This window comes from Cyprinodon variegatus, unplaced genomic scaffold (genome assembly GCF_000732505.1).
Source record: "Cyprinodon variegatus isolate N-32 unplaced genomic scaffold, C_variegatus-1.0 Scaffold380, whole genome shotgun sequence".
Classification (NCBI taxonomy): Eukaryota; Metazoa; Chordata; class Actinopteri; order Cyprinodontiformes; family Cyprinodontidae; genus Cyprinodon; species Cyprinodon variegatus.
Window position 1 is genome coordinate 90,527 of NW_015150833.1, and position 27,619 is coordinate 118,145.

General features: G+C 37.2%; 1 protein-coding gene across 2 annotated transcripts in view; it reads right to left on the reverse strand.

Moving 5' to 3' along the window:
* The window catches only part of LOC107092418 (cadherin-2-like), an 83,252-nt gene that overhangs the window by 29,392 nt on the left and 26,241 nt on the right, over positions 1-27,619 (reverse strand). The window contains exons 3-5 of one of the 2 annotated variants that reach the window (XM_015386899.1): positions 7,661-7,869; positions 1,263-1,430; positions 408-563 (exon numbers count right to left, since the gene is read on the reverse strand). In XM_015386899.1, coding sequence (XP_015242385.1) covers positions 408-563; positions 1,263-1,430; positions 7,661-7,869 — 533 coding nt within the window. The remainder of the gene's footprint in view (positions 1-407; positions 564-1,262; positions 1,431-7,660; positions 7,870-27,619) is intronic. The other variant, XM_015386900.1, reaches the window with a different exon arrangement.

The window sequence follows — 27,619 nt, forward strand, 5'->3', positions numbered from 1 at the left end:
GTAACATCAGTCTTTTTATGTTCTTAAAAAAGGGCTTGAAAAGAAAATAAACTGTCTAAACTGGATAAGTATTCAAGAAACTACGTACATTTAGTTAAAGGAGACTAAGCAGAACATGGGAAAAAGGTCCTGGTAAATACAGCTGAAGGTCATGTTAAGCATCTGACAAAGTATTTTCTCATAATCCTTTAAATTCTCAGACGGATAAGAAAGATTTCCCTGAAAGTCTGTTTTTTATCGAGTCTGAGGAGATTGTTTAGGCTACACATGACCTCTGAGCACATGCCAACTAGCTGGAATGTACTGGTGCAAGAGAACACAATTCTTTAGCCAAAGCAGTTAACAGACATTTTTTTGGGTTAAATTCAAATTCTTCTAGCTTTATAAAAACGCAGTGTCTGACTTACATGATAACTGGAAATGTGCTCTCGATCAAGACCCTTGTTGACGAATAATACTCCAGAAATGGGGTCAATGGTGAAGATTCCAGTAGGGGGCTGGTCAGCCCCTGAACCCGTCACAGTATATCTCAGGGGTCGGTTTTTATCAAAATCTGAATGAATCTGTGGGGAGGGGGGAGAAAAAGACTTCAGCATATCGTTTTTACACATTGTAAATGTCAGAATTCCATATCTAGGAACACTGTTTCTCCCTCAATCTTAAAAATGTAGCTGCAGTAAAACAAGAACAAGTTCCTGCATAGCAGGGAAGTTGTTGTATTTGGACTTTAATTCCCATTTTCCATGTAAGCTGAGACCTGTGGCTGTATCATTGTCCGTGCAACGTACCGTTTCCTTCTCTCAAAACCAGCAACTGAAGCTGAGAAACATACACTCCATAAAGCCAGATTATAATTAAAGAAAAATACACATGGCAATCTCTGAATTTTGCACTTTAAATGTAAATTTCAGCTGGTTGAAAAGGTTTCTGCTGTCCAAAGAGTTGTTTGTGCAATAGCTAACATAAAGGACTGTATTATTGCTAAGTAATTGGGTTGCACCTTTGCCTGGGACTTCAGATTCTTAGCGGTCACCCAACAATTATTTTCATCGCTTCAGACAACAAAAGCTTTGAAAAAAAACCCATGCTGCACTACTACAGACTGCTCTGTGAAATTTAAAGGTAAAACAAAATGTCAGAAAAAAAGCTGGAACTTGCAACTCACAAAATCATCGTATCAAGAAAAACAAAGGGAGTAGACTGTTTCAAAGCTGATAGACTGGTGATTGTGTGCATGCATCCGGTGGAGTCAAATACATTACCCGGGCGAGCTCCTGTGGGAATGGGCCTCTGGAGTTCTCAGGCACATTGATTGGAGGGATGGCCCACTCTCGTTTGCTGCGTTTCAGCGTGCCGTCTGCATTTTGTGATGGAAACACTATTTCCTTTAACCTTTTGGCCATGCCTGAAGGGACGGCGAGTTCCTGGACCTGCCAAAAGGAAATGATTTAATGATCATAGTAATGTAGTGAAGTGTGAGTAAAGATGTTTTAAACACCACAGAGGAATAACTGAGGTTGGTAGTGTCTATCTACCAGTTGTTTTGCAGTAGACATAAATAGCTCAACAACAATTTCACACTTGACCAAAGAATTCCTAAAGACTTTAGTAATCCAATGACTAATGTCACTTCTAACACCACAATGTTTGTGGTCTGTACACTGACTGCATTACACCTTACAGTATATACACAATTAGCAGTGTGTCAATAGATATCAGGAGCACTGTCTCTATTAAGCAAATTTTCATAATTCTGACCTTCTTGAACTTTCAACTTCTGCCATGGAACATGCTGGATTTTGAAATATTTAGAGACTTTTAAAATCTCAGAGTTGAGACTAGGGTCTACATTATTTGGGGCAGAGTTTCTAGAACTAGGGATGCAATAAATTTAATTTGCAGATATCACCAGACAAACGGAAATGTTTGTTGCTTTGTTAGTGTGTCATATTGTTAAATAAAACAGAGTGCTAATATTCACAAGCACTTAATAGTTGATTTAAAGATTATTTAAATTAAGATAACATTTTTACTTAAAATTTGAGATACTAATACTAAAAATAACAGTAAAATCAACATATTTAATAGAGAATTACAGCAAGAAAAGTAATGACCATAATAAAATCATTATAAAAGTAGTTTTGATCATTTAAAATGTTTCAACTAAATTATATGTATATTTTTAATGCTTGGAACTAAATATGGAAAAATAAATTGATATTGGCCTATAAATGCTTTTACTTGTTGTCTTATCGCATGTTGGCAAACAAGTCAGCAAATTTGAAAGGTTTTTGAACTTTGAACAGATACAGTGATGTTTGCTAATGCTTAATTTATGCTTGGCATGGATAAAAATACCCCATTTGAGCCTTTCCGCATGGCGTCGCACAAAGAGATTTTCCACCCTGCAGACCTTGGAAAATCTGTAACCACGTAGACATCTTCATTTGAAAAACATGGTGGACAAGCAACAGCTCCCTCTGGCGGGTGTTTGTATACAAACATTAAGATCTTGTGATTTAGCCCATAAATATCATCGTAGTCAACAAATTATTAAATAAATCTTCAAAAGATATTACTCACCCTACTTTTGCATGTAGTATGGTGTTGTAAGTTTGCGGTTTGTGCTTTACACAACTTCATGGGGTTGGCGGGAATATCAGGTATAGGAGGCAAAGCTGCACCAAGTATAAAAGCTGCACTCATTTTGTCTACCCATCTCATTTCCATACGGAACCTTACATGCCTTTCCTATTTCTGACTATAAATGTGAATGGATTAGCCAGCCACCATCTTGGCTACTGTTTCACTATCATCCAATCATTGGTATATTAGAAGTTTTTGCAGGAAATAGTCTCTCATTGCCACGGTTTGAGACATTGCAGATAAAGCCAATACGTTTTTGAAACATCTGTGGCTGTAGGTGCCTATGTATCCCTATTTGTAGTTTTATTTCAGTTACAGGTAGATATAGATAGGGAATAAATACATGGGGAGAATCTTACGTACAGCTAGAATGCGTTCATACCAAAAGCGTTTTGGGCATCAAGGTTCAGTTTAAATGCAAAGTGGTTGACGATGTAAAGGGCCATCAAGAGGTCCTGTGGCATGATTTGAGCATTAAAAGCAAAAGCCCTACCAGTGTTGGGAGCTGTGCATTTGTTTTATGTCACAGCATACAAAGTGATAAATGCCACCTATGAACGGCAATGGGAAACCCCCCGCCTGAGGTTTCATTGGAGACTACCCACACTTTCAAAAGGTAGGTAAGTGGGGGGCATGCCCTGATCATACACCCCTTGGGTGTATGATCCCTCTTTTAAATACTGTTACGGCAAACATGATGTTTTGAGGTTTACTTTCCCTTTTAAAGTGATGTTAAAATATCCCCCATCATCAAAACAAGTGAAGCCAAGCCAGTCTCTCGCTTGTGTCAGCCTTAGTATAAGAGACGGGTAAAGAAAAAAGAACAGAGCAGCTCAACGCTCGTGACGGCCATCAGGAGCATCAAGCATCCAAAGCGTCAAAGCTCTTTATGTGCATCTACTTCAGTGTGGACTATTGTCCAAGTTGAAGTGTTGGGTGCCTTTTTGACACTCAAAACACATTCCGTGTGAATGTACCATTATGAATACTAATAATGCTTTACAGCAACTGTATATCAGATATGGTGTGTCCTGTGCTCTTTAAATGAATGACTGCTTACTTCAGCTACGGTAGAAAACCTTTTAATGCTATTAATTATAGTTACATAAAAACACTTGGAATTAGTTAAAGTTAGTAATGGCAATGGACAGTTTTGCAAAAACTGAAGATCAGAAACTGGCTATAAAACTCACTGGTGCAAGTGTTGGTGTTTACTAACATTTGTTGTGCAGTTTGATGTAGAGTGTAAGCTAATTAGCATACATATTTTATGCTATGTAGGTAAAAGAAATGAATCCCACTTCACAAACCAAGGGCTTGTATTTCAAGACTAAAACCACAAATTCGGCTTGGATGAAAAGAAATCCTGACCTTAGTGCAAAGACTGACACTGGCCCTTTCTGGAAAGGTTAATAAGAAAGAAACTATAAAACAAACAGGCTTCCAGTTTAAATGTTATTCAATGTCTATTTCAATCCTCGTCTAATCAGACGAGACCATCTGTTCTGGTTGTCTTTGAAGCTTTAAATTCAAAGAGTACATATGTGTGGGTATGCCTTGAAACTAGAAATTGCTTCTGTAGCCTCAGTCCTGCAATACCGGATTGTTTTAAATGGCAGAGCTCTTCTTTATGTGCTGATAAAACACACCCACACAGATATACCGGCTTCCATAATGGATCTGCCATCCTCCCTCAGCAGTAATGAAAAAGATTTGAAACAAAGGAGGGTGGTACCTGAGAGCCAGACACTATGCACGCACATGGCTCAAATTGCCTATACTATTCCAGAGTCTAAGGCTGAAGTACTGCCAGAGACTGTTAAAACACCCTCGAATTGAATAAAATCGCAAGGAAAACAGAAAAGAACTTCATATGAAAAGTCTGTCAATGTTATTAAATAAAATATAAGATTTTTTTCTTCAAGCTGCCACTCCCTTTCAGCAGCCTTACTTAGCAGTGTCTGTTGATATCTGAACACTGACGGCTTGTTAGGTAGTCAAGTATTCCAAACTACAATGTAGCGCCTCGTGCAAACACAGAAATTAATTACCACTTTTTCACCTTATAACATGACTCACATCCCACACTCCCCCTCCTCCAACATCTGGGGAGATGTCACAGAGCTTTCACTAATCATGTTTGAAATCCGATTATACTGCTTTCACACACTGAAAATGCAGAGAAGGCATGAGGACAGATAGCGAAGGAGCATGCCTCAGAAATATCTATTACCCTATTAAATTGGCTTCGAGTGAGACCAGTAATTATTTGGAACTTGCATCTGGAATGATGAATGGCATGGTGGATGTGTTCAGCCCAACACAGAGCAGATCCATCTCTGGTGCACTGGAGGTCTGTACCCATCCACACTTAGCCCCTGTTTTCCATCTCCAGATTAAAAGTCTACTTCAGAGTCCCAGAGAGTGTTGGGCTGAGTGATGGCCTGAGTGTTTGTGAGTGTGTTGGAAGGATTATGTGTGCGTAGTTGCCCTTTTGGAAAGAGGGAAAAAAAAAAAAAAAAAAAAAAAGATCCATCTTCCATTTCCCAACACTGTTTTCTCAAAGTGTGGTAGAACTGAAGTGATGGAGAAAGAGGGCAAGAAGGAATGTAGTAATATGAGGATATTATTTGGTTGCGACTGATTAAAATGTTTCCCTCAGGCTGGTACATTAATTGCGCAGTTAAAAAAAAATGAAATTGCTGATGTGATTAAAAGTTTTGTTATGATTTATGACAATAACAGAGCTTGGAGGGAGGGGTTATCGATGAGACACATGGAAAAGTTGTTCCCTAATCTCATTTTGAAGCTGAGAAAATTCAAAGCTTTAGACATCCAAGTGAGTTAATAATTATGTCTACATGTAACAACCAATCTTTAAAATAGTTGACTCGCATTAAAGTAGTAAGTACATGTATAAATGTTCCAGAAAGCTTATGAGGATGAGCCAAATTTCTCTCAATTTGATTCTAATTTGTCTGCAAGATAATAAAAATTCCCTCATGATAGAATAGATCAAAACAGAACTCCAGTAAATTCTTCAGTTAACAGGCCCACAATACAAGGACAAATGCTTGGGTGCATACTCATATCTGAATTCCATTATTTTGTGTGGGATAGAGCCTTTATCAAACTGACATGGAGCATATTTTTTTGTTTGTAGTCCTTAGAAAAAAGTAAACAAGAATTCAATTAAATCAGAATAAACAGGTTTAGACTTTAAAGAAAACCAGCACATGTTATCAGCCAAAAGTTGACCGGTGTGTTGTAGTGTTGCCGCCCACGCTGTTCATTCTTAGGCGCAGCTTCATTGGTATTTGCAAGTGATGCCAGAGCAGAGGCATGTTAGTGCAGAGACGTGAATCGATTGATCGGTCGGGGATTATTTACACAGTTTAATGGGGACAAAGATGCAGAATGCACCTTTTGTGGTTCTGTTTGCAAAGTCTAAATGAACTCCATCAGTTCAGGCACAAAGTCAAAACCTCTGCTGTGCTCCGAGGTCAAAGATGTGTTGATAGAAAAGCGGAGGGCATTACACAAAACATGTACAACATGGTAGAAAAGGAATTGTAACATTTTTTTTTTTTTTGTTTCTGTTTTGTTTTTACTCCGTGTAATTGGAAAAATTTTTTTTAGCTTTTTGTGTTATGGAAATAACTTGCTGATACAAGAGAAAATATTTCTTTAGAAAAGGCTGTTTAAGATTTTAGTTTTTTTTTTTTTTTTTTTTTTTAGATTTTATCGATTGAATGTTTATTTATTAACCATCAAATACTAGTTAAGATTCTCAGTCATCCAGGAGACCAATTGAAATTTGGTTTTGTATTTCATCCTTCATCCAAAGAGCTTTCTTAATTGCAAGCTAGTAAGAGAAAACCAGGCTTCTAAACTTTTTTGGGGATGGTTATTATTTAATAGTTAGGTTTGTATGGAACTGCACATTACACACAAACCTAAATGAGTGGTACTTCTCTCTCACTGGCATTGAATTAAGAAAGTCCTTCTAATGAAGGAAAAAATGTTTTTAACTACAAAAACTAGGTCCAGCTTTTGCAGCCTGAACATGTTTAGATTTTTGCTGAACAGGCTGGTGTAATGGAAACCCTTCTTCTCGTTTTATTTTTGCATCAATGCAAATTTGGCACCAACATTTCCTGTGATTATTTCTTGGAAATCGCGGGGAAAAAAAATCCACATTTTAAAGTAATTTAACAGGCTGAAATAAAAAGCACATTGGACTTTGTAAAAGCCAGATTAGTGCATTTGGGATTGTTCATTAAGAAAACACAAGGCCTGTAATTTAAGACCTAACAACAATAATTACCAACTTATGCAAATACATTCCTACTCTTGTCCCTTTAGAAAGTGTAAGAATACCTTAATACTCCAATGAAAACAGCCTGGCTGTATTCTTTTCTTTTCTATTTCTATTCTATGCACCATCATTTAATGAGGGTAAATGTCTGGAAGCAGAGCAGCCCTTTAGCTTATAGGCTTCAGCTCACAGAAACATGACATTAGCTCTGCTTTTTTTCTTTTTGGTCAAATTCCACACATCTTCTGCCAAATCCAATTCGGACACATGAAATGCATGGTCATACAAACCATTAAATTAGAAGATTTCTCCAGCTCACACAGATGCATCCAATATTCCACTGCTTCAAAAAAAAAAAAAGTGTTCCCTCCTCCGGAAGAAGAAGCTGTGACCTCAGAGTTAAACTTCACCTAAAGCTTTTCTGCATCAGATCTTACCCTCCACTGACCATGCCAGTATAACATTTGTGCTGCTGCTAAATTGACACATTCAGTTCTAATTAAGCAAGCATCCATCCTGTCTCATGGAACACCTGCTGCAATTCAGAGAAGCAGTCATCTGTGAATGTACAGCAGGCATAAAATGCATTATTTATCTGCTGAAAGGGCAGAGATGATCGTTTTGCATTTCATGAGCATTAATACTAGACACAAATATAAACACGTAAGCATTACAGAGAAGCTTAAGATTATTCACCTGTGTGGGAGGCATCATCTTGACTTGTGTCACCCATTGCTGCTGAGTGGTTGTGTCCACAGCCTTGATCAGCAAGGGCGATGCAGGGGCTTGAGTGCGCTGAAGAGTCCTTGCAGCATAAACTACACCATCGTTTTCTATCCGATAGTCAGATGGATTGCTGCATTCAAACCGCACCAGACCACCTCGGCCACAGCTGACAAATTTCACTGCAAGAGAAAGTGGCAGAAGGATTTTGGTTTAAAATTACACAAACTGAGGAAAAAGCTGGGAATGTAGACTAAAGAACTGAAAGACTCCGAGAGACAGAAAGCCCACAAAGGTTTTCTGATTCTTCTTCTTGCTTATACATTATTCACTTCAAGCTGTTGCCCAAAGGCACAGCTCCAAACAGAGAAAGTGGATGAAAAAAGGAAGAGGAGCAACTTCAACTAAAACAGAAAGTACTCCTTATGGGCTTTTAAATGTATATGAGAAAGTCAATATAATACACTTAAAATGTGATGTTGAAAACGCCGAATGCCTTGCAGTTTTAAACGCTGCAAAGAAAGAACATAGTTTGAATGTTATGACACGTTAAATGCTTAAAAGATTTTTTTTTTTTCTTTGCTTCAGCAAAGGCCATTCCATGCTAGTTTTGTCCCCCATGACATGCAGGGATGTTTTCTGCAGATGACAACAGTCCTTGTCTCCTTGAGATACGAGATTGGAGTTTGATGTTTATTTCATAAGAGCGCACAGAAATCCAAAACTCGGGGAGCGTACATCCCGACGCGGCAGACAGGTGGCTCGTGGGGGCTCGTGTCCCACAGGTGCCACAGCAGCAGGGGTACAACATCGTTTTATGTTACGGCTGATTGACAGTGCAACACAAGCTGTGTATCTCCTGCATATGCGTACAGCATCAAACGCACATAAACACCTCAGCAGCAAAGGGCTTCATTGCAACTTACAATATATAATTAATGTGAAGCTACAATGAAGTGGTTATGAATTAATAAAGCAAATGTGAAACTAGTTAAAAAATAAAATATAAAAAAAAGCTGTGAATAAGGGCAGTTTGTCTGCTTTGAGCCAATACCTTTGGGACATGCTGATGTCTAGAGAGTATCATCTGAACTTTGAGAGCATAAAGTTCCTTTGAGCTCAAGGTAAAGTTACAGACGACCAGTTTGGGGTCTGAAGCAAACCACAAGTACACCACATCCTGGAAGTATTACATTTTTCAGGGATGTGGGCAACTTTGAAGAATTTCCTACATAACAACCTGCAGGTTACACGGAACTGCCTTTCAGCCACAAATATTGCCTCACAGCACAAAGATAGAGGGTTATAAAGCTCATGTTTCAACAATGAAAGTGAAAGATGGCAGCATATTTATTGAAGACCATTACACCTTTTATACAAGCCACCTCCTTTCTTTTTTTTTTTCTTCATTTTGGTTCAATTACCCTTGACCAATTAACTTCTCCCCCTTCTTTTAACCTGACAATGCTGTCATCGGATACACTGCTCTCTTTCTGAGGGTTTGCCTTTAAAACCAGGTGCCTGTAAGCTCAAAGCCCTCAGGCAATCACCAGCCATCTCAAGTCAGCAGCAGATCCTCCGACGGATGTAGAATACAGAGTAAGGGACTGTCAAAATAACTCACAATGCAGCAGAAGGCTGTCAGGAAATTTAGGAAGCTTCACAATTTTCAAAGCTGGGATAGTCTTCAGAAAATTTCACTGCATCTTTAAGAAAAGGATTTTCTGCAAAAAAAAAAAGTGAAGCTCACAAATATATAATCATAACATCCAAGAGAAAGATTTAAACATATAAAACTGTTTAAAAAAAAGCCAAGAGCATTGTGTTCTTATTTATTATAACATTGATCAGCCAGCTCAGTTTGAAGTTGTTTATAGTTTTTAAAACAAAAAAATAAAGAGTAAACACCCCAGCATGTTTTATAACAAAGGCTGAAAGCTAAAAACCTCTTTCATGTTTAGCTTAAGCACCGTTAACATTCCAACCAACCGTACCAATGCCTGGCACCTGGGAGTCTTGTCTTCTCATATCTTCCTTATTTTTCATATTTTGGAAAGTGAAGCCCTCCTCTCAAGAACTTTTTATTAGACATGGTTTATTTGCTATAGGAGCTGCTTCTGACATCATCACGCCCTTGACCGTGCAATGCTGTGTTCTTGTCCAGCATGGGAGATTGACCACTATTCTAGTCCCTTTCTCTCACAATAGCTATGTTTACATGGACACAAATGATCAGATTAAAAATGTGTCATAAAAACATGTCAAACTGAAGATTTTAATCCAGTTTGGTCCGATTGTAAAGAAATGTCATTCCTATTGAGAGAGGGGGTTTGTACAAACCATGTTGTATCTTTGAAGTAAAAGCATGTCCTCTGTGCACGTGTGCATCATCAGTGTCACATTTTCCCCTCTACTGGCCTTCATCCACTGGCTCATTGGTGAAGGAGATTGCTCTAAATGTAATGTCTGGATGAGCATAAGAAACCGCTTAACCGACTTAACTAAAATGACCACCAAAACAAAAGTATGGTGTGACAAAGATCCATAGTGAACCAAAAAAAAACTGAAGGGCTGAAGAAAAACAATAGCGAGGGGCGGGCATAAAGATGAGTTAAAGTTGAGGATGAGCAGCTTTGTTTACAAAACAGTCAGCTTCTTCTACTACTTAAGGGTTTTCGGAAATTAGACAGTTCTGCGCATGCTCAAATGATTTATTCTGATCGAAATGATTGGTACATGTATATACACATTATGATCGGATCATTTTACTTAGTGTCTATGTTAACATATTTTGAACTTGTGATCATCCAAGATTTAGATTGGATCGGGGAAATTTAACGCAAGTAAATGTCGCTAATGATGCCTTTTCCTTGTCTGTATCAAATTCTTATGTATTTATTTACACATATTTTTGTTTTTGTTTCTTTTTTGGGATCCTTCTGATTTATTATTTAGAAAAGATTATACCAGCCAACTTGTAGTCTTTATCCCACAGTAACATTTTTAAAAAAGGACTGTTGCTATTACTCCAAACATTAGCATTAATATATTGTACATTCCTTGATTAGAAAAACTTTCTTTTCACTACTAGTAAAAAATTGTCTGGATTCACCCACCAGACTTTCTCCAATGCAAAAAAATAAGGGTTTACTTCGCCACCGTTATGTGATTAAATATTTAACAAATCATATGTCTACTGGTCCTAAATAGGTCAATTGGAAAATGGCTTGGTTTCTGTTCTAGTAGTTATAAGCTTTTGCAATGTGCCCATATATGAAGCTGTCTTAAAGCCAGTTTTAGCCGCCATCACAAGCTGTCAGAAGCTACAATGATAATATATAGGGATGTCTTGCATGCATCTATTCATTTCACAGATAGGCTCTAGTGGCTTATAAAACCACAGCAATGTTAAGTGTGGCTGGCTGCAGGTTATCCATCTCCAGATAAATAGATTCCCCAAGGTAACGACTGGAAAGTTATCTTGGTTGCCACACCCTATCACACATGTCACCATGGGCAGGAGGATAAAGGCTTGATTTGGGCAGAAATGCCGATGCAGCACAGAGAAGAGCTGGGGGTTGGAGTTAAAAAAAAGGGAGCAAGAGATGGGGAACAGGCATGTCAGCAGAAAGAACTGTCCAACTGATGCCCTGAACCAGAGCCCAAAATTACCTCCGACTCAATGATCCTATTCACAGCTTGGACGCCCCACCCCCTCTTGCTGGACAACACAAAAAAACCCTGTAACCTCTCCATAGTCCAAGGGTGCCTCCCTTTTGTCTGCACATCACGTGATAACTCTAACTCAGACAGACACAAATAGTTTGGAGAGAAAAGGGGAGAGGGGGAAGACATTTAATTTGGGGCAGAGAATGTGGACTCTTTGACTCCACGGAGGCAAAGAAAATGTTCCAGAATCTCATCTTTAATGCCTGCCTGCCAACTGCTCTCGCTGGAAGCCAGCACAGTGCACTTCCTCTAATGTGCCGTTAATGTGACACGACTGAAACCTCTCATGTGAGATCATTCCAGTATGCCATCATTTCTTCTGAAAAGTGAGGTCACTGACAGTTGAGAAATGCCCAGCCTAGGTGTTTCATCAGCACCGGCAGATAAACGCACACTGGTGCAAATTCTCAGGTGTCAATCTCCTAACCTAAGCCTTGCAAATCACTCTACACCCCTGGACTGTATGCATAATTTACAAACGAATTTGACCGGGGTTAGCAGAACCTGGCAATGATACAACGCAATATGAAGCAGAGGCTCAAACTGCATGACATTCAGGCCAGCGTCACTGTTTATACAATCCTGTTGAGCCCCGATGGAGCTTGCTCTGTGGTATCTCAATTTGAAATGCTGTGATATGGAATTCTAAGCCAGTTCAAAACTGGGTAGGACACAGCAAATTAAGGTCAGCATTCTCTAACTGTGCAGAGACCTTCACTGCAAACCAGAAAAAAAATAAAATAAAATTTCCCAAAAGCATATTTTGTAATCGGCCAATTATTGCATGAACTGCTAAAAGCAAAATGTGATAATGGAACACAAAGTAAGATTGCTGCTTGCTATGCGTAATTGCTCATGCATATGTTCCTTTTTTTTCTAAGGCTATCATTATGAAAGCATATTTTACAGCTTCAGGGCTGGTAAATAAGACCATTGTGTAACATAATTTTTTCCTATTCCTCTTAATTAAAGACACTTTTCTTACAGCGCCTTAAGTGTGTTTTTTTAATGAAGAACAATTTATCAGAAATATACTGGAGAAACTCATGACAACTAAATGTACCCCACTAAACAATGAGTACTGGACAAAGATACTATGAAGGTATGGTGCTTTCCATAAATAGCAATTTATACAGAGATGGTGAACAGTTTGTAGTGCAATCTTTAATCTGCTGAGGATGATTGTTAATTTTGGCAGCTTGAAATACTTGAAAGCAATACATTTCAAGTGCATGCTTTATAGAGAGACATGCAATATGTAGGGGGATTTGCATGAAAAAATATGTAGTATCTGTTCTGCCAATTAAGAAAGCTAAAAAATATATAAAAAGGAATAGCATCAGTGTTCACAAACCCCCAAAACAAAAAGCTGCTTTTTTTTCTGTGGTTGTAGCAACCACTTCCTGAGCACTTTGTTTTGTCCATAAAGCTGCAGATCAGATGGAACCTTCTGGAGAGGCTCTAAAAAAATTTTTTTTCTTTTTTTTTTACATACACTGCTTTTATGACACAAATTGATGAGGATAAGTACCATAAACAGTTTTACTCTCTTTTCTCTGGTCTTTAATTCTTTTTCTTTAAGAGAAAGGCAAACAGACTAAAGAAAAAAAATCCTAATTTGCATGACAGATACTTCTGCAAGTAAAAAAAAAACCTCTTCTCTCAATTCTGCTACAATAATCTTCCCATAAGTTAATTTCATTGCTGCTGCAAAACAGGGCTCGCTTAACAGAAAATGAGTTTTGTTTTTCTACATTAGCAGTAGTTGTCTTTTAGAAATTAGTAGCCTCTCTGGGTCACAGTATATATATAAATTGAACAGCATGAGAAACAATTATTCAAAGGCTTTGTTTAGGAAACAAAATTATTCTGTTTTTTCTATCACACTGATGTTCAGGCATTGTGTGGAGCCAAGAACAGAAAGTAAAGTTAGATCCTTCCACAGTTATCAGTATGTTGCTCCTAGGAATGTGCTCTGAAGGTTATTGAGATAGCAACTTTTTACATGGCCTGTAGAGAATCATCATATTGGCCATGCTGTTAGGATGATTACCACTCAGCAAATGTCAGTCCTTTTTTACCCCTCAGTCAATAATCCATCACCCGAATGTACTGAATGGGGTAAAAAAAAACAAAAAAACAATAAGGGATACAAACATGATGTCGATTAATTTATTATGACTACTTGATATCAACTTAAGACGTTTGCATTAGTGTTCCAGTGCTACCTCCGTCAATTAGAGGGCAGCACTATTTATTCTTTGGCAAAGTCTCATTGGTATTTGCAAGAGAAGTAATGTAAGAGCAGGGGCAAGCTACTGCAGTGTCATTACCCGATCTGTACGAGTAGCTTGAGCCGTACCATCACCTCATTTGCACATGCATGAACAGATATGCATCCTAAACTATTTTTTCCATCCCTAAAAACAGTATGCATACTAAATTAAAATGCATCAGAGGTCAATAGTTTAATTTCTGAGAAAATAAATGCATTTAAATCCTGTTTTATCACTCGTCTGTGTCTTATGTGTGTCAGAAATGGGATCTACTTCCGATAGCTAACTTTTTCGGCTTTGGATTTAGACAAATCTAGTCCATTTTGGGTTTTTTTTTTGTGTGTCTTTTTTTACATTATGGTACATAGTGGATAATCTAAATAAATAAGCAACTAAAATGCAGATATACGTGGTCTAATCATATTTTGCCAGGCACCTCTGAGCATGTCCCATGATGACGTCAGAAAAGCGGCTTCACAGAGAAAATGTAAAAAACATCAAATTTTCTCAGAAAAGTCATTAAATAATGTAAAGATGCAGTTTAGCATTCTTTCATGATTCAAGTATAGAAATAGGTACATTTAGTACTTTTGACTGCAGATGGTAAATGATGCAGGGAAATGACACCACATTGCATCATAATTTCTCCCAGACACTGAAATTAAATTCAGATGATAATTTAATCATCGATCGACTATCGAATCTTAAAGCACAGTTACAGAAATGAAAAGTTACTAAACCAACTTGAAAATGGAAGTCTGCATAATATTTAAAAACACTAATTCCTCTCCCCAGTGGGGGAAGTCGTATCACAGATTAATAAATACATGTAACAATGAATGCACAAAGGTTCGTGCAGCAGTCAGTTTATCATCATCATCATTGTTATTATTTTAAGACGGACAGCCAGAAAAGTCATAATCCCAAATAATTTAAGATGCATTACTTTTGTTTTAACAAAAAGCATAAAACCCTTACATGAGTTATAATATTGGTACAAATTATCCAGAATCCTGAGCTAATTTGTTCTGTTTCAATAGTGTAAAGTGAATGAGACATTAAAAGGAATGCTTTTGCCTACATTAGATGACAGAGCAGGTGTTACCTTCCTTGATCCTTTATTTGGAGGTTAATACTAAAAGAGCTAAAGACAAGTCTTCGAGAAAAGTAGCCAACTGGTTATTAGCTTGTCACCATGAGCTGCCATGCCTGTGGTTTCAAGCTGAGCTGATGCTTTCTGAAGAGGCTGATCACGAGGGCCAGGCACTAAACGTGCCTCCATGCAACCTGTAATGTGGCATTATTGGAGTCTTTTGATCTCCAAAGCATAGACTCAAAGCTATTTAGTGCATCCCCTTGATCATTTGTGTCAAAATACCATCATGAAAATCAAAGAGGCAGAAAATAACACCAGTGACCAGAGATGAGATAACCTCTAACAGTATTTTCACTGGGTCTTATAAGACTTTTTAAATTGCAGCTGCAGAGGTATTCAAGTCTCCAAACTTGTTATTTGAGGCACAGATTGTATGTCTATGCCTACTGTAAAAAGTTTTCCAGGAGTATAATTTAAAGGAGTGTGTGCCTGTTGCAGTATTTACAGTCTACTGACAAATATCTTCAAATAAAGGACCACTCTTGATTTGGAGTATAATATCGGGTGAGAATGAAATGAATGAGGTTGTTTTTCTGGCATCATCATGTAAGCCCTGTGCTCCACTGCCTGGGCACCACGGAGCTTGGACGCCCAGACAACATCGGAGTTGGCAGGTCGGCTTTAGCGCTTTGTTCTTTTCGCAGAAGAGCAGGATGACTCTGAGCTTGTGTGAAAGATGTGAGAAGCTGTGGTGATTTTGGTTGCCATGATTGGTTTGGTGGTAGGTCAGTGCAGAGCAGAGGAAACATCACTAGAGGGATAGACAAAAAATAAACTCAATAGGCTAAATTATGATAATCTCTGATCTGCCATAAGGTATGGCCATGAGGATGAAATTATTAAATCCATCTTTACACCTTCTTTTGTCACACTTTGTTCTGGGTTCCTCTTGGTGCAGGAAAGCGCCCAACCTAATGTGGTAACGGTGTCCTGGAGGGTGACGAAATTGATACCATGGATTGGCCTCCAAGCTCCCCTGACCTAAATCTGATAAAACAACTCTGGGACCTCATATTTAGGTCCTTCCAACACCACTAAGTTGTGAAATAGAAGCAGGAGATCAGCAATACCCAGGTCAGGATCTGGGAGAAGTTTGCCGAGGACTTAAACCCTTAATGTTGTCAGGAATGTATAAAAGCACACGGTTGTGTGTGTGGATAAAAAGGATGTGAGTTTGTGCAATGACACTTTGGCAAACAGGACTAAGCTTCCCCATCAGATTTCTTTATTTGCTCTTTTCCAGGTTACTTAGGATTAAAGTCCTGTGATTTATTTTTTTAAACAATTGATGTGATACCCTTTCGTTTGAAACACATTACCCATTCCATATCAGCTTGAATACCCAACATGATTTCCTTCCAGTCGAGATCTGATGCGTTTTCAAAGTTTCCCTTTATATTTTTGAGCCACATTGGGGTCAGTGTGGTGGCTGAAAGACAGATGTGTGTGCAAAAAGCATTACAGGGTTTTAACAGAAGCTGGGAACATATTGTATCAATCAAATCCTGACCACTAACACATTGGCTGTTCATGCAGCAAAGAATTAACAAATGGCCTCATTTTGGGATTAGGCAGCATGAAAAGCTGATGATGAATTATTCTACAGGAGTGGGTTAGGACAATGTGAAAAACCTGATATGACTGTCGAAGATGTGAAGAAGCAGACTGCAATTTTTTTTTTCCTACTTTCAATGTAAAGAAGAAATTTTTCAAACTAACAATTTAAGCTATTGAAGGACATTTCTGTGAGTCCATTTTTTTCTTTCGACTAAATCAGCCTGAGCTGTTTGTCTGAGAGACATTGTCTAAATAAGACTGACTTTGAATACAATCGACATGCACTGTATCTCTGTATATGCACATATTAAATATTTTACACAGAACACGTTCCAAGACGGTTAACAGACAGACAGGACCTTTAGGAGGAGACAACAAACCACATACTTAATTAAAACTTTGATTTGCACTGGACAAAGGTTCTGCAAATGAACGTTCAAGAAGACAAAGCCATTTCCCAGGAGACTGACCACAGAGGAACCCATTTGTACATTATCAGTTTTGATAAGATTAGCACAGTTGTTTATTAGCATGTGATTAAATTCTGACAAATTGCCTAACCTCTTGTGTCAGCACTTGACAAGGAGTTCATTTAATGCTGAAAGGAAGCACATTCAGCCGATGTGAGTAATGACCATCCTACATGTTGGGTGCAAGTGGCCTTTCTTCAAATAAGACACCCTCCCATAACATGTCATATTATTCTGACACCTTTACTCTTTCATAACATTAGGTTTAATACCAAAACATAAGAACAGTTAGAATTAAAGAGATGGCGAAGATACGCAAGAGTCAATTTAGTCAAAATGGGATAATATCTAGATTTATATCCCCCATTTCTAAGTCTGTTTAATAAGATGTTCACAGATGAGTGAACGTTATGAAGGCCTGCATAACTAGGCACAGAAATGAGTAAAGCAGACCCTATTTAGTAAGAAGAATAAAACTAGACAGAAGAGGAAGTTCTGTTCCATTTATAGATCAACAGCATTCTGATTCAAAGTGTTTAAAATATCATTTGAACAATTGCCAAGTAAGATTTATTTGATGGTGAGATGCAAGCTAGATTACCTCAGGACACCATTCTTTTACAAGAGGAAGAAGTCATTGCTAACCCTTATAAACAACTTGCACTCATAACAGTTTAAAGAGGGAGTTGCACTAAAATCCAGCCTGCAAGAGGTCTGAAAATGGAAAACAGACATACTGATAAAGTGCTTACAATAAAAACTCCAGGCTGTTCCAGATGCAATTTTCTTTTTTGAAAGAAAGACATCAACAGTTTGAAAATAATAATAAAAAGGATAGTTAAAAAAGAAAGAGTATAGTCTTAGAACATTGGTCATTCTCTCTTTGCAAATGCTGTTTTTAGCAGAACTCATTCAATCAGCTGCAAACCAAATTTAGGTCAACCAATTTCTGCTTCTGAGCAAAAAATAAATAAATAAATAAATCACTGGATGGAGCTGGTTATATTCACTATAAAATAAAATAGAACACAATCAGTTACAATACAAATACCTTAAAATATCCATTGCCGAAAAATTTTATTTGATCAGCAAAATGTGCTGGGCATATAAAGTCCCCATCTACATCAAACACGTTTGTGTCTGTGCACGTTTTAAAATAACACAGACAACTTCCAGCTGCTGCCTGAATAAATAAAAGGCAAGTAATTAAAAGAAATAAATAGAATCATTCAGGCGATCGCATATCATCCCCTGGCGAGATAAAGACGAGCTGGATCATAACCAGGGTTGGGCAACTCAAGTTGGAGGTCTGTGTGCTGCAACTTTTGAGATCTTAAAATCCATCGGGTCACCGGACCTTAAGTGGGGATAATAATTCAAAATGCATAAAATTCCACCAGTAAAATCTTTACCAGCAGGTGGAGCCATTGCGTGCAGCTCCAAACTGACAACAAAAGTTCCAAACCCCACAGCTCTGGAACTGTTATAGCTAGAGGTCTGAAATTTTCTGCATTTGTAGTCGACATGATGTAGAATACATAATACAATAAAACCTGCATTTTCTGAAGAATGTCTTTATTACTGCCGTTTTAAAAAGACCTATCATTTCCGAGAATAAAAAAACTACTTCGAGTCATGTACTGATGCAGGTTGATCTGTGTTCTAGTCACCCAATTTTATATTTTGGGGAACTAGAGGGTTTTAGCTTTGAAATAATGTATTACACATGTAATTTGGGCTTACAGTTCCTAAGTTATTTGCTTTTCCATTTGGCTATGCAGAATAGGTGAGGATTACCCAAAATGAGGTGAATGTTAAAAGGTTAAGATTTCTAAAAGTTTCATGGCCCTTGATCTAAAAAAAAAAGAAGAATTACATTTTGTCAAAAAATGCTTTAAATGATTTAAATATATAAATGTAGAAAACAACTAAATATGAAATAACTAATTCTTTTTATCTAAAGCAAATTCAAACGTCTAAGAACTTCAACTTATCATATTCATTCTTTTACTTAGAGATGTGTTAAATGATCAGAAAAAAATAAATACAAAAGTTATTTAATCACTGCCCAGAGGTCTTGGTGGTTTGATTCCCTTTTTTATTTCATTTACCATAATCATTTTACAATGCAATGTTAAAATTTATAAAATAAACCATTGAATTATTATTTTTAATTACCAAATTGCCTCATGAAAGCTGCAGAATAATCTACTGTGTGGAAAAACTACCTGTACATTGCATGTTAAATCTCCTGGTTTATGAGCCACATAATAGCTCTCCATTTTATCTCCACACTCTTCAATTTCATACGTGTTAAAACTATTTTGTACTCATCCTAAACAATCCAGCATCGATTTATTTGCATGGTAGCATTTGTCAGCAATTATGCAGCTACATATTTTTATCCAACTGTACACTATTCTGAAGGAGTTCAATTATTACACCCAATGCTATAGATTCCTCTACTGAAACTGTAATAAAAATAATTCTAGGATAATTTTAAAAGCTAAGGGAAGCACCTTTTAGCACATAACTCGGCCCTTCTTCCAATTCGCTTATTAAATGTTGCAGTGTTAATTTTTAATGCAGAGCATTCAGGAAATGCATTTTAAGAAAACTCTAGGCTTCAACACTCCAGCAACTGAGATCTTCCATAAGCAAAAATGTACACACTTTGGGCAATGGTCATTGGTTGAATGCGACAAACATATGTTTATATTTATAGCAACCATATCCCAATCAAAGAGGAGTCTATACTAATGCACTTGCAAGTGACTGCTAATGAAAAAGGCCTGATGTTTACCTTGTGCTTTAATAGGAAAGGAAACTCTGCCCATTTTGCATAGCTCTGTTGTCAGTCAAGCACAAATGCAAATTAGGAGCTCAGGTAAAGACTGACACAGTTCACTGCATCCAATCAAAAACCTAACCATGCACACACACACATACACACACACAAACATCCTATTTTTGGTCATTTTTCACTTGTTTTTTCCCCCCAAAATAAATATGTGTTTTAACACATATCTAGATGCACCATACATGTAGTTAGCAAACAAGCCACATTAATATGTATATGTAAAAAGGGAGCTCATGGAATTTCTTCTCTGCTTTGGGCTTTATAGAAGTCCGGGCTTGGAAAGAAAAAAGGAGGAGGAATGTAATTCCTGCTTGGCCAGGAAACAAAAGCGGCAGACAAAGGAAGATGAGGCTGGCAGTCTCTGGAGGAGAGTTTAATGCAAGATCTATGCCGCTTTTGTGTCTCAAAAGAAAAAAAAAAAAAAAATAATTCAAAAAAAGACGACACAAAGAAGTCTGTTTATTTTTCTTACACCAAAAAAAAAAAAAAAAAATAATTCAAAAAAAGACGACACAAAGAAGTCTGTTTATTTTTCTTACACCAATCTATAAATTGTTCAAAATGCACAAGTGTTGACCGGTTTTCCTTCCAGATTTAAAGACAAAACAATACATCTTTATGTATTTTTAGAGTAAACCACTTTAAATAACGCCACATGAACTAATTTTTTGCCCTACACCATCTTACAAAGCACACCAGTCTCTCAACAACATCTTTAGAGGAGCAAAACAAACCAAACAATGGGTCACTGCTTTACTGGAATTAAAAAGATGGGAAAAAAAGTCAATAAAACAAATAATCTAAACAGTGGGTACCAGAAGAAGCTTTAAAAGGGGAGGATTAGACCAGCTGTCAATAGAAAAAGAATCTACGTCTGCAATTTAACATTTGAATCAATTTATGAGAGATTCAGCTTTCACTGCATTTATACAGTATTCAAGGACAAAATATGAAAAAAAAGAAATAAATAATAGAATGAAGATTAAAGATAAGTCCAATGTTCCACTTACAAGCGTTCACATCAGCACATGCATGGCTTTTTCAGACACGCTACAATCTTTTTTTAAATGAAAGAAGCGAACAAAGAAGCACGCAAGCTTTACAAGAACACAAAAAATATTAATATGTCAAGTAAACTGATTTTTTCCTTTCTCTGTACTTGTCTGATGCTTGAAAAGATAAAGCCATAGCTTAGATACATTTGACCACTAACTCACTTTGACCTTTGACCAAGTTTGTGCTCAAGCAGATAAGTAGACTAAAAACAGGGTTTACTCTTCAACTGCAAGAGTAAAATCAATCTGTGCAAAAGCAAATAATCTCTGTATCCCAAGGCTGAACATGAAACATCAAACGCAACAGGAATGAAAAAAGAACAGCTTTGCACATACTTTGCTGTTCAACTTTCAGAGCTTAACCCCCAACCCTGGATTTAAAATTATTTTCTTCCAACCCATTTAAAAGGTTTCTTTTTTTTTAATATAAGCCACAGCCCCCCCACATTTACTTTAAGCACTAAGGTTACCGTTAAACAGATAGTATTGTTCTATGTCATCTAGGGTATTACTTCACCACTCCGAACATTATTAGCCTTTAGAAATGTTCACGTTAAAGCCGAAGTTTGCAGGGCCTCTCTTTGGGTTTACAAGAACGTTTTAATCGCCCCAAAAAAAGTGCAGTAAATTTCACATTTCTATAAAATTATCTTTGAAATACAGAAACAAAAAAACTGTCACCCATTTAAATGCAATTAGATCATCTTTAACTGATTACTTTACTGTCCAACAGAATTCAACATTACATTTTTTTAATAGCTCTAAAAATGTATCATTTGTTCAATTAATCCCCCCCACCGCCTGTAATTACACTCTTGTTTTATATTGGCTTTAAAGTTTGGCTAAGGTGCTCAAAGTATTTTTATACAGAAATTTGTAGAAAACTTTGATTAAGGCTACATTAATATACATATAGATATACATGTATATACACTTACACCCCCCCACACACTCACACACACATCAGATACCATTTTCAGTACCACTGGGATGAAGAAAAAAAAAAAAAGAGGTATGAAAAAAAAATAGTGCTTTGAAAATCTCACCTTTCTCACTCATCATGGAACATGCGCTCTCAAAAGATCACAGATGCTTGATAAGTAGATGGGCAAAAATAAAAAACCCTGAAATCTAAAATTAACTGTAGGAAAACATGCAAACAACACCTGTCTTTAGTATTGATACCTGTTAACTTAGTACAGTATATGGATACAGGTATATACACACATATACAAACCCACACACACACACATGTATATACACCCATACATATATACACACATACATATATACACACACAACACATTTCAACTCAGAAAAGTGGTGCAGGAGTAGAACGTTTAACTGCTGAAACATAAATGAGCAGGATTTCTAAATTCTTTATGCATGAAAACACTGTTTGCATCATGAAGCTTCTCAGACTAAAGAAAACATCAGATGGGAAAGATTAATCTTGGCATTAGTCCAGCACAAGAATAGTCTGTCTCGCATGCATGTTATGTTGCTGAGCATTACCATGTGTGGAGTAAGGCTGTGAAAGTGGACTATATGAGTTGAGAGCCCTCTTACTCCGATGTAATCAGCTGAACTGAATGGCTTTAGAGTGGGGATCTGTGCAGCTGGGCTTTATTCGAGACACAATGACTCCCAGATTAAGGAAACTGGAAGGAGGGAAGAAGGGAATAAACGATCACAGGGATGGAAGGAGTTGGTGGTGGGGGGGAGGGGAAGCAAAACACATCTGTCCTCAGTTTGTATGCCGCTATAACGCAAAACCACAAGTAGGCCCATGTACAAATCTGTCTCCGCTTGGAAAGGCCGCCTGCAGAAATGTTTCCAGACTGTGGCTTTTTAACACGAGGGCTTGTGGGAATACTCTGTCGCCTCTCAGTGATAGCACTGTTAGCCAGGGTCACACAAACACTGAGTGGTGGCACAAAGAAGCAGGTGGCGCAACATGTGAATCAAAGAAGGCAGTTTTTCATGCTACCGTGGGTCAGATTCAGTGCTTTTAGAAACACAATGGAAATAAATATGTGCTGCCATCCATTTTTGATACCTTAGAATGTAAAAAAAACAACATTGGGATCCTTCACAGAGCAATTGCAGTCCAAATATGTAACAGTTTCCTTTAAATCTTCCCTTTTGTATGTGTGTGGGCCTTTGATTTGGGATTTTAAACTTGTAAAGTGCAAACAATCATTGAACAGACAACCTGGAGGGTGAGGGGGGTGTTAGGTTTGCCTAGTGCCGTCTCATCATTCTGCCTTAGTGAAACATTTCAGGCAGACAAACTTGCAGGTTCTTAGCCTGTTATGCAAACAGAGCAGAGATTTAAAAGTAAGAGATGCTACTTAGACTGAAACTCAAGGGAGTTTCCACAGAATAGTGAGTAATTAAAGAATGACCCACACTATGTCACCCAAATACAACAAGTAGTTCTTGAACACCTCCAAACTTTTTCCTAGTTTTCATCCTTTATGTACATATGAAATTGGCAAATTGTCTACACTATGCAAAATAACTAAATAACACCCCTTTTACATTAGTACTCAGCTCAACATGATGCAGATCTTTTTTTCACCACAACTGACTGCCACCTCAATGTAGGTTGGATCTTTATAGGGAATCAGCGGTGGTAGGATGTTATTACTGTTTTCACAGGACTTCATTTCATGTCATCTATAGAGCTTCTGAATATCAAAATAACAGTTTACCTTCCTATGTAAACCTGCCCCCAGCTGTAAAACAATATGATAAAACTCCCAGTGACTTTGTGTGCTTACAAAAAAAGAGAAAAAAAAAAGCATTTTTTCTGTGGAAACTAGCTACCAGCTCAGAATATAGGAGTGTTTGGAAATAATTTTGGAGTTATCATACAAAAATATTCTTGTTGCCTTTCCAGCTCTAACCACAAACATGCATCAATGTATCTTAATGTAGATTTAGACTATTATCTTTCTTGATTTTTTAAAATCTCACCACTTTTGTCGGGATTTTTGACAGATCAATTGAAAAAATAGAAAAGATCATACTAATCCAACAAAGGGTTAGATCACATCTGGTTTGTTATGACTTTGTTAAAAGAATCATGAACCACGGAGTAATTAGTAAGTACAAATTAATTTACATTAAAAAGAAAAAAAAAAAAGCTCGAAATCAGAATATTTTGCACAGAATTTTTGAATATAAAAAGGGTCGTCATTAAAGGGTATAGTTCTGCTTCTGTAAATTAAGAAGGAGAAAGCTTAACCCAGGAAGAAAAATCAAGTTGTTGATGTTACCTGCCGTTAAGAAGGAGCCGTTAATGCACATAACTGTCAACAAGAAATGGTTTGGTTTTACATTACACTTCTTCCACCACTGCAGGTTATGAAAAATAGAAAATTATAATGGAGGCAAATAAGTAACTTTTTCTTTTTCTTTTTTGAAGAGGAGCAAAATAAAAGCCATTGACTATCAGCAAATAGGCAGCCAGCCTCTCCTACAACAGAGAGTGAGTAAACAAAGATATATGTATTTTTATATCCTTTAATAAAATTAAGAAAAACAAGCAATGGGTCAAATCTGGACATTTATGCATTGTGATGGTACAGAGCTGCAATAGAAAACCCAATAGAAATACTTTGGGAGGCACCTAGCATAAACCAATAGCACATAGTAAAAGGTTTTTGTTGGAAATAGTTTAAGGATTATGTTGAGAGTTTTCTGTATAACTCCTCTGCTTGGCCTACGGATATAAGAATGGCAGTTCGCAAGATTTCAATTTCATCCCATTTTTATAGTGCAAGGGGAATGATGGTGCCTGCATCTACAAGTCAGCAGCTTTTTTTTATTTTATTTCATTTTTTAACTTTCACTGCTTCTCATCCAAGGCTGTTCCCTTCGCTAATCCACCTTCCTTTGGCTCACTGGAGTCAGCGCATGAATTAAGTTATCTTTCCAGTCCTTTCCCCATCAGCCTAATCTCATTACTTTCATTGGCTCAGAAAACTCTGTACCAACAAGAAGGTTGTAATTTATGGTCTTAAAAGGAAACGTGTGTGTGGGTTGGTGGGTGGAACAGATGTGTGACCAGCTCAGATGAACCCAGGGAATTAGACAAGCTGACTAGAGGTGATAAAATCCAAAATGTATTTATTTATCAATTTCATATCTTCAGTGTTCAGGACACAGGTGCCTATGAGCTGATATTATCCTCGCTTCAACTTCCTTTTCCTTAAACCAAGGACGACCTATGTGGCAAAACAAAAAGACAATCAAGATGTACGACCTAATATCACATATTATACGAATTCAATAACATGCGTCTGCCGTGCTGCTTTGTTCTAGATGAGGGAAGTAAAACAAACTTTAATATCCCAGTGTGTTAGGAATGAGCAGTGAGGACAGTTAAGGCCATAACTAATTCTGTCCACATCACCGGTTGTGCGCTTTAATTCCCATGTTAACTTCGCACAAGGGTCTAAAACGGCTGACACAGCAACAATAAATAACATGCAGATGGCATTTTTTACAGCTTTGCTCACTGCCACCATGCAAGCAGAGAATTGAGGAATTTAGAATCTCCAATCCTTGCTGCAGCAAATAAGTTTTCTTTAAAGCAAAGCTTGACTGTAACCCATCTTGAAGGTTATTCCTCAGCATTAATAATTGTCAGGAGAGTTATGGCTTTGACAAGGCTGATGAAAGCAGCAAAACATGGCAAGCCTGTCATGGTATGAGATCATGGGCTGTTGGCCAGCTGTGCCTGTGGTGGGGTAAACTGCTACAGCCTATTCAGCATATGGTTTACATCAAGCACATATGAGACCTGGTGAGTTTTACAAACAAAAGTCTCATGTATTTGCAAATTTCTTATTAATTAGTGCAGCTAAATAAAATCTATCTAGAAACCTCATTTAAAGTGGGGGGGAAAGAGCTTCTAATTCCCTTTTATGGCAAAATGACTCAAATGGGTGTCATTTGCTTTAGACTGAGCAGCTGTTTTGACTTTACAATATAAACCACATACTAAAATCTGTACCCACTGCTGAACAGTCCTATGTAAATTATGTTGGTTATTCTAGGGCTTTAAGTAACGGCTATTTTGTTTATGTATTAATCTTGCCAATATTTGTTATTTGATTAATCAATTAATAATAACAACGTACACACACACACCCATACATATACTTAAACACACTTTTACTTTTTTGAGTCTTGTTTCTTCAGCTAATGGCATGTTTTAGAGGGTCTATACTCCAGTGAGCGATTAATAGGTTAAAAAGTTGATGATTCCAAAAATCTGTCTTAATTAATACAATTATTTCAGCCCTAATTTGCTCTATTTTATAATAACACACTTTTTGGGGGCTTGAAATCTACTCGTGATGCCTTAGGAAGTCCAGAAGGGACCTATACATCTTCAAGTCCATGATGGAAAAATTAGCAGAGCCCTGCCCCTCTTACATTTGTTGCTATGCACTCCAAATCCAGATGGCTGAAAGCAGAGAGCTAATTTTGGCTCTTTTAGGATAAAATGACTTAATTGGCCTCTTAGAAAGGTTTTAAGGTCTGCTGAACTAATAACTAAAGCAGCGCCAGATGTCACTCTTACTGATAAGTAATAATGTAGCTATGGAGCTGCCAAGGTACAAGGGGGCTATACATTAACGGAGGACAGTACAGATATTCTGAAGTTAGCAGTTATATTAGATTCTGTATTGCGGTGAGTTTAGAGGTCGGGAAATAAATTCTCTAAGCAGAAAAAGGCTAATAGCCAAACAGAGTCCCAGTTTTGGCTGATCTCAGCAATTTAAAACAAGTAAAACCATTTTTTATATCACAGGAACTAAAGTGCTTTCTAAGTGCATACTAACCTATAGGTTCTAAAGAAACGATTAAGTTTGTAGGCTCTTTCTTAGACAAACCACATCTGGCTTCGCTAAATGCCAGCATCTCAAAGGTTGACGTCTGACTCAATCAAACTGCCTCATCAACTGCAAATCAAGTCTGCCTGTCTTTGTTCAACAGCATTGAAGATAATATGTTCCTGGGCTTCTCCTGGTCCTAAAGCAGTTTAGAAGTAATCCCAGCACACTCATAACCTGATCGGGCCGACCCTTACAGCTACAGCATCAAACAATGACTTCATGTAGTAATGGAAAAGCTGTATGGCTTTTCCATAGGCAAATATAACAATGGTCTGGTGAAAGAATTTATCCTTAATAACCACTATTATAGTGCTGAATAAATATATACATAAAAATGTTTAATAAAAGCATAAGGATGCATTTAACTTGTTTTATTCAAACTCGTACCAATATGACATCTTTCAACGACCTGTCATGACCTTTTGTGAAATGCAAACCTGTGAAAATAAGGAAAATATACTATCAGTGTTATTCTATGGTGTGAAGAGTGCCAAAAGGGGATAACATTCTGCAGAGAACTTAAACAACGGATAGCAAACTTTTTAGTTATTCTTTGTAGACCGGTGTTAATTTTACTAAAGGTTATCACACTGCAATGATATTAAAGAATAACATGGGAGCAAAAGAGCCAAGTCAATTCTAATTAGAACACAAGTAATCTTACCCCACGTTCTTATGTAGCAAGACACTGCATTATATTGATCTCAAATTCACTTTGTAATTGCACATCTACACTATATTGATCAATGGATGCAAGGAAAACCACCTTAAAACCTTTTGTGACTCTCTATAAAATTAAAGGGTACTTATACCGTGGAGAAGCATAGTCATGCAAGAATTGAATTACATGAAGTGATTGCTTTGATTACCATGAGAAATAATATGTATAAATGTACAAATCAGTCAAGCTAAAA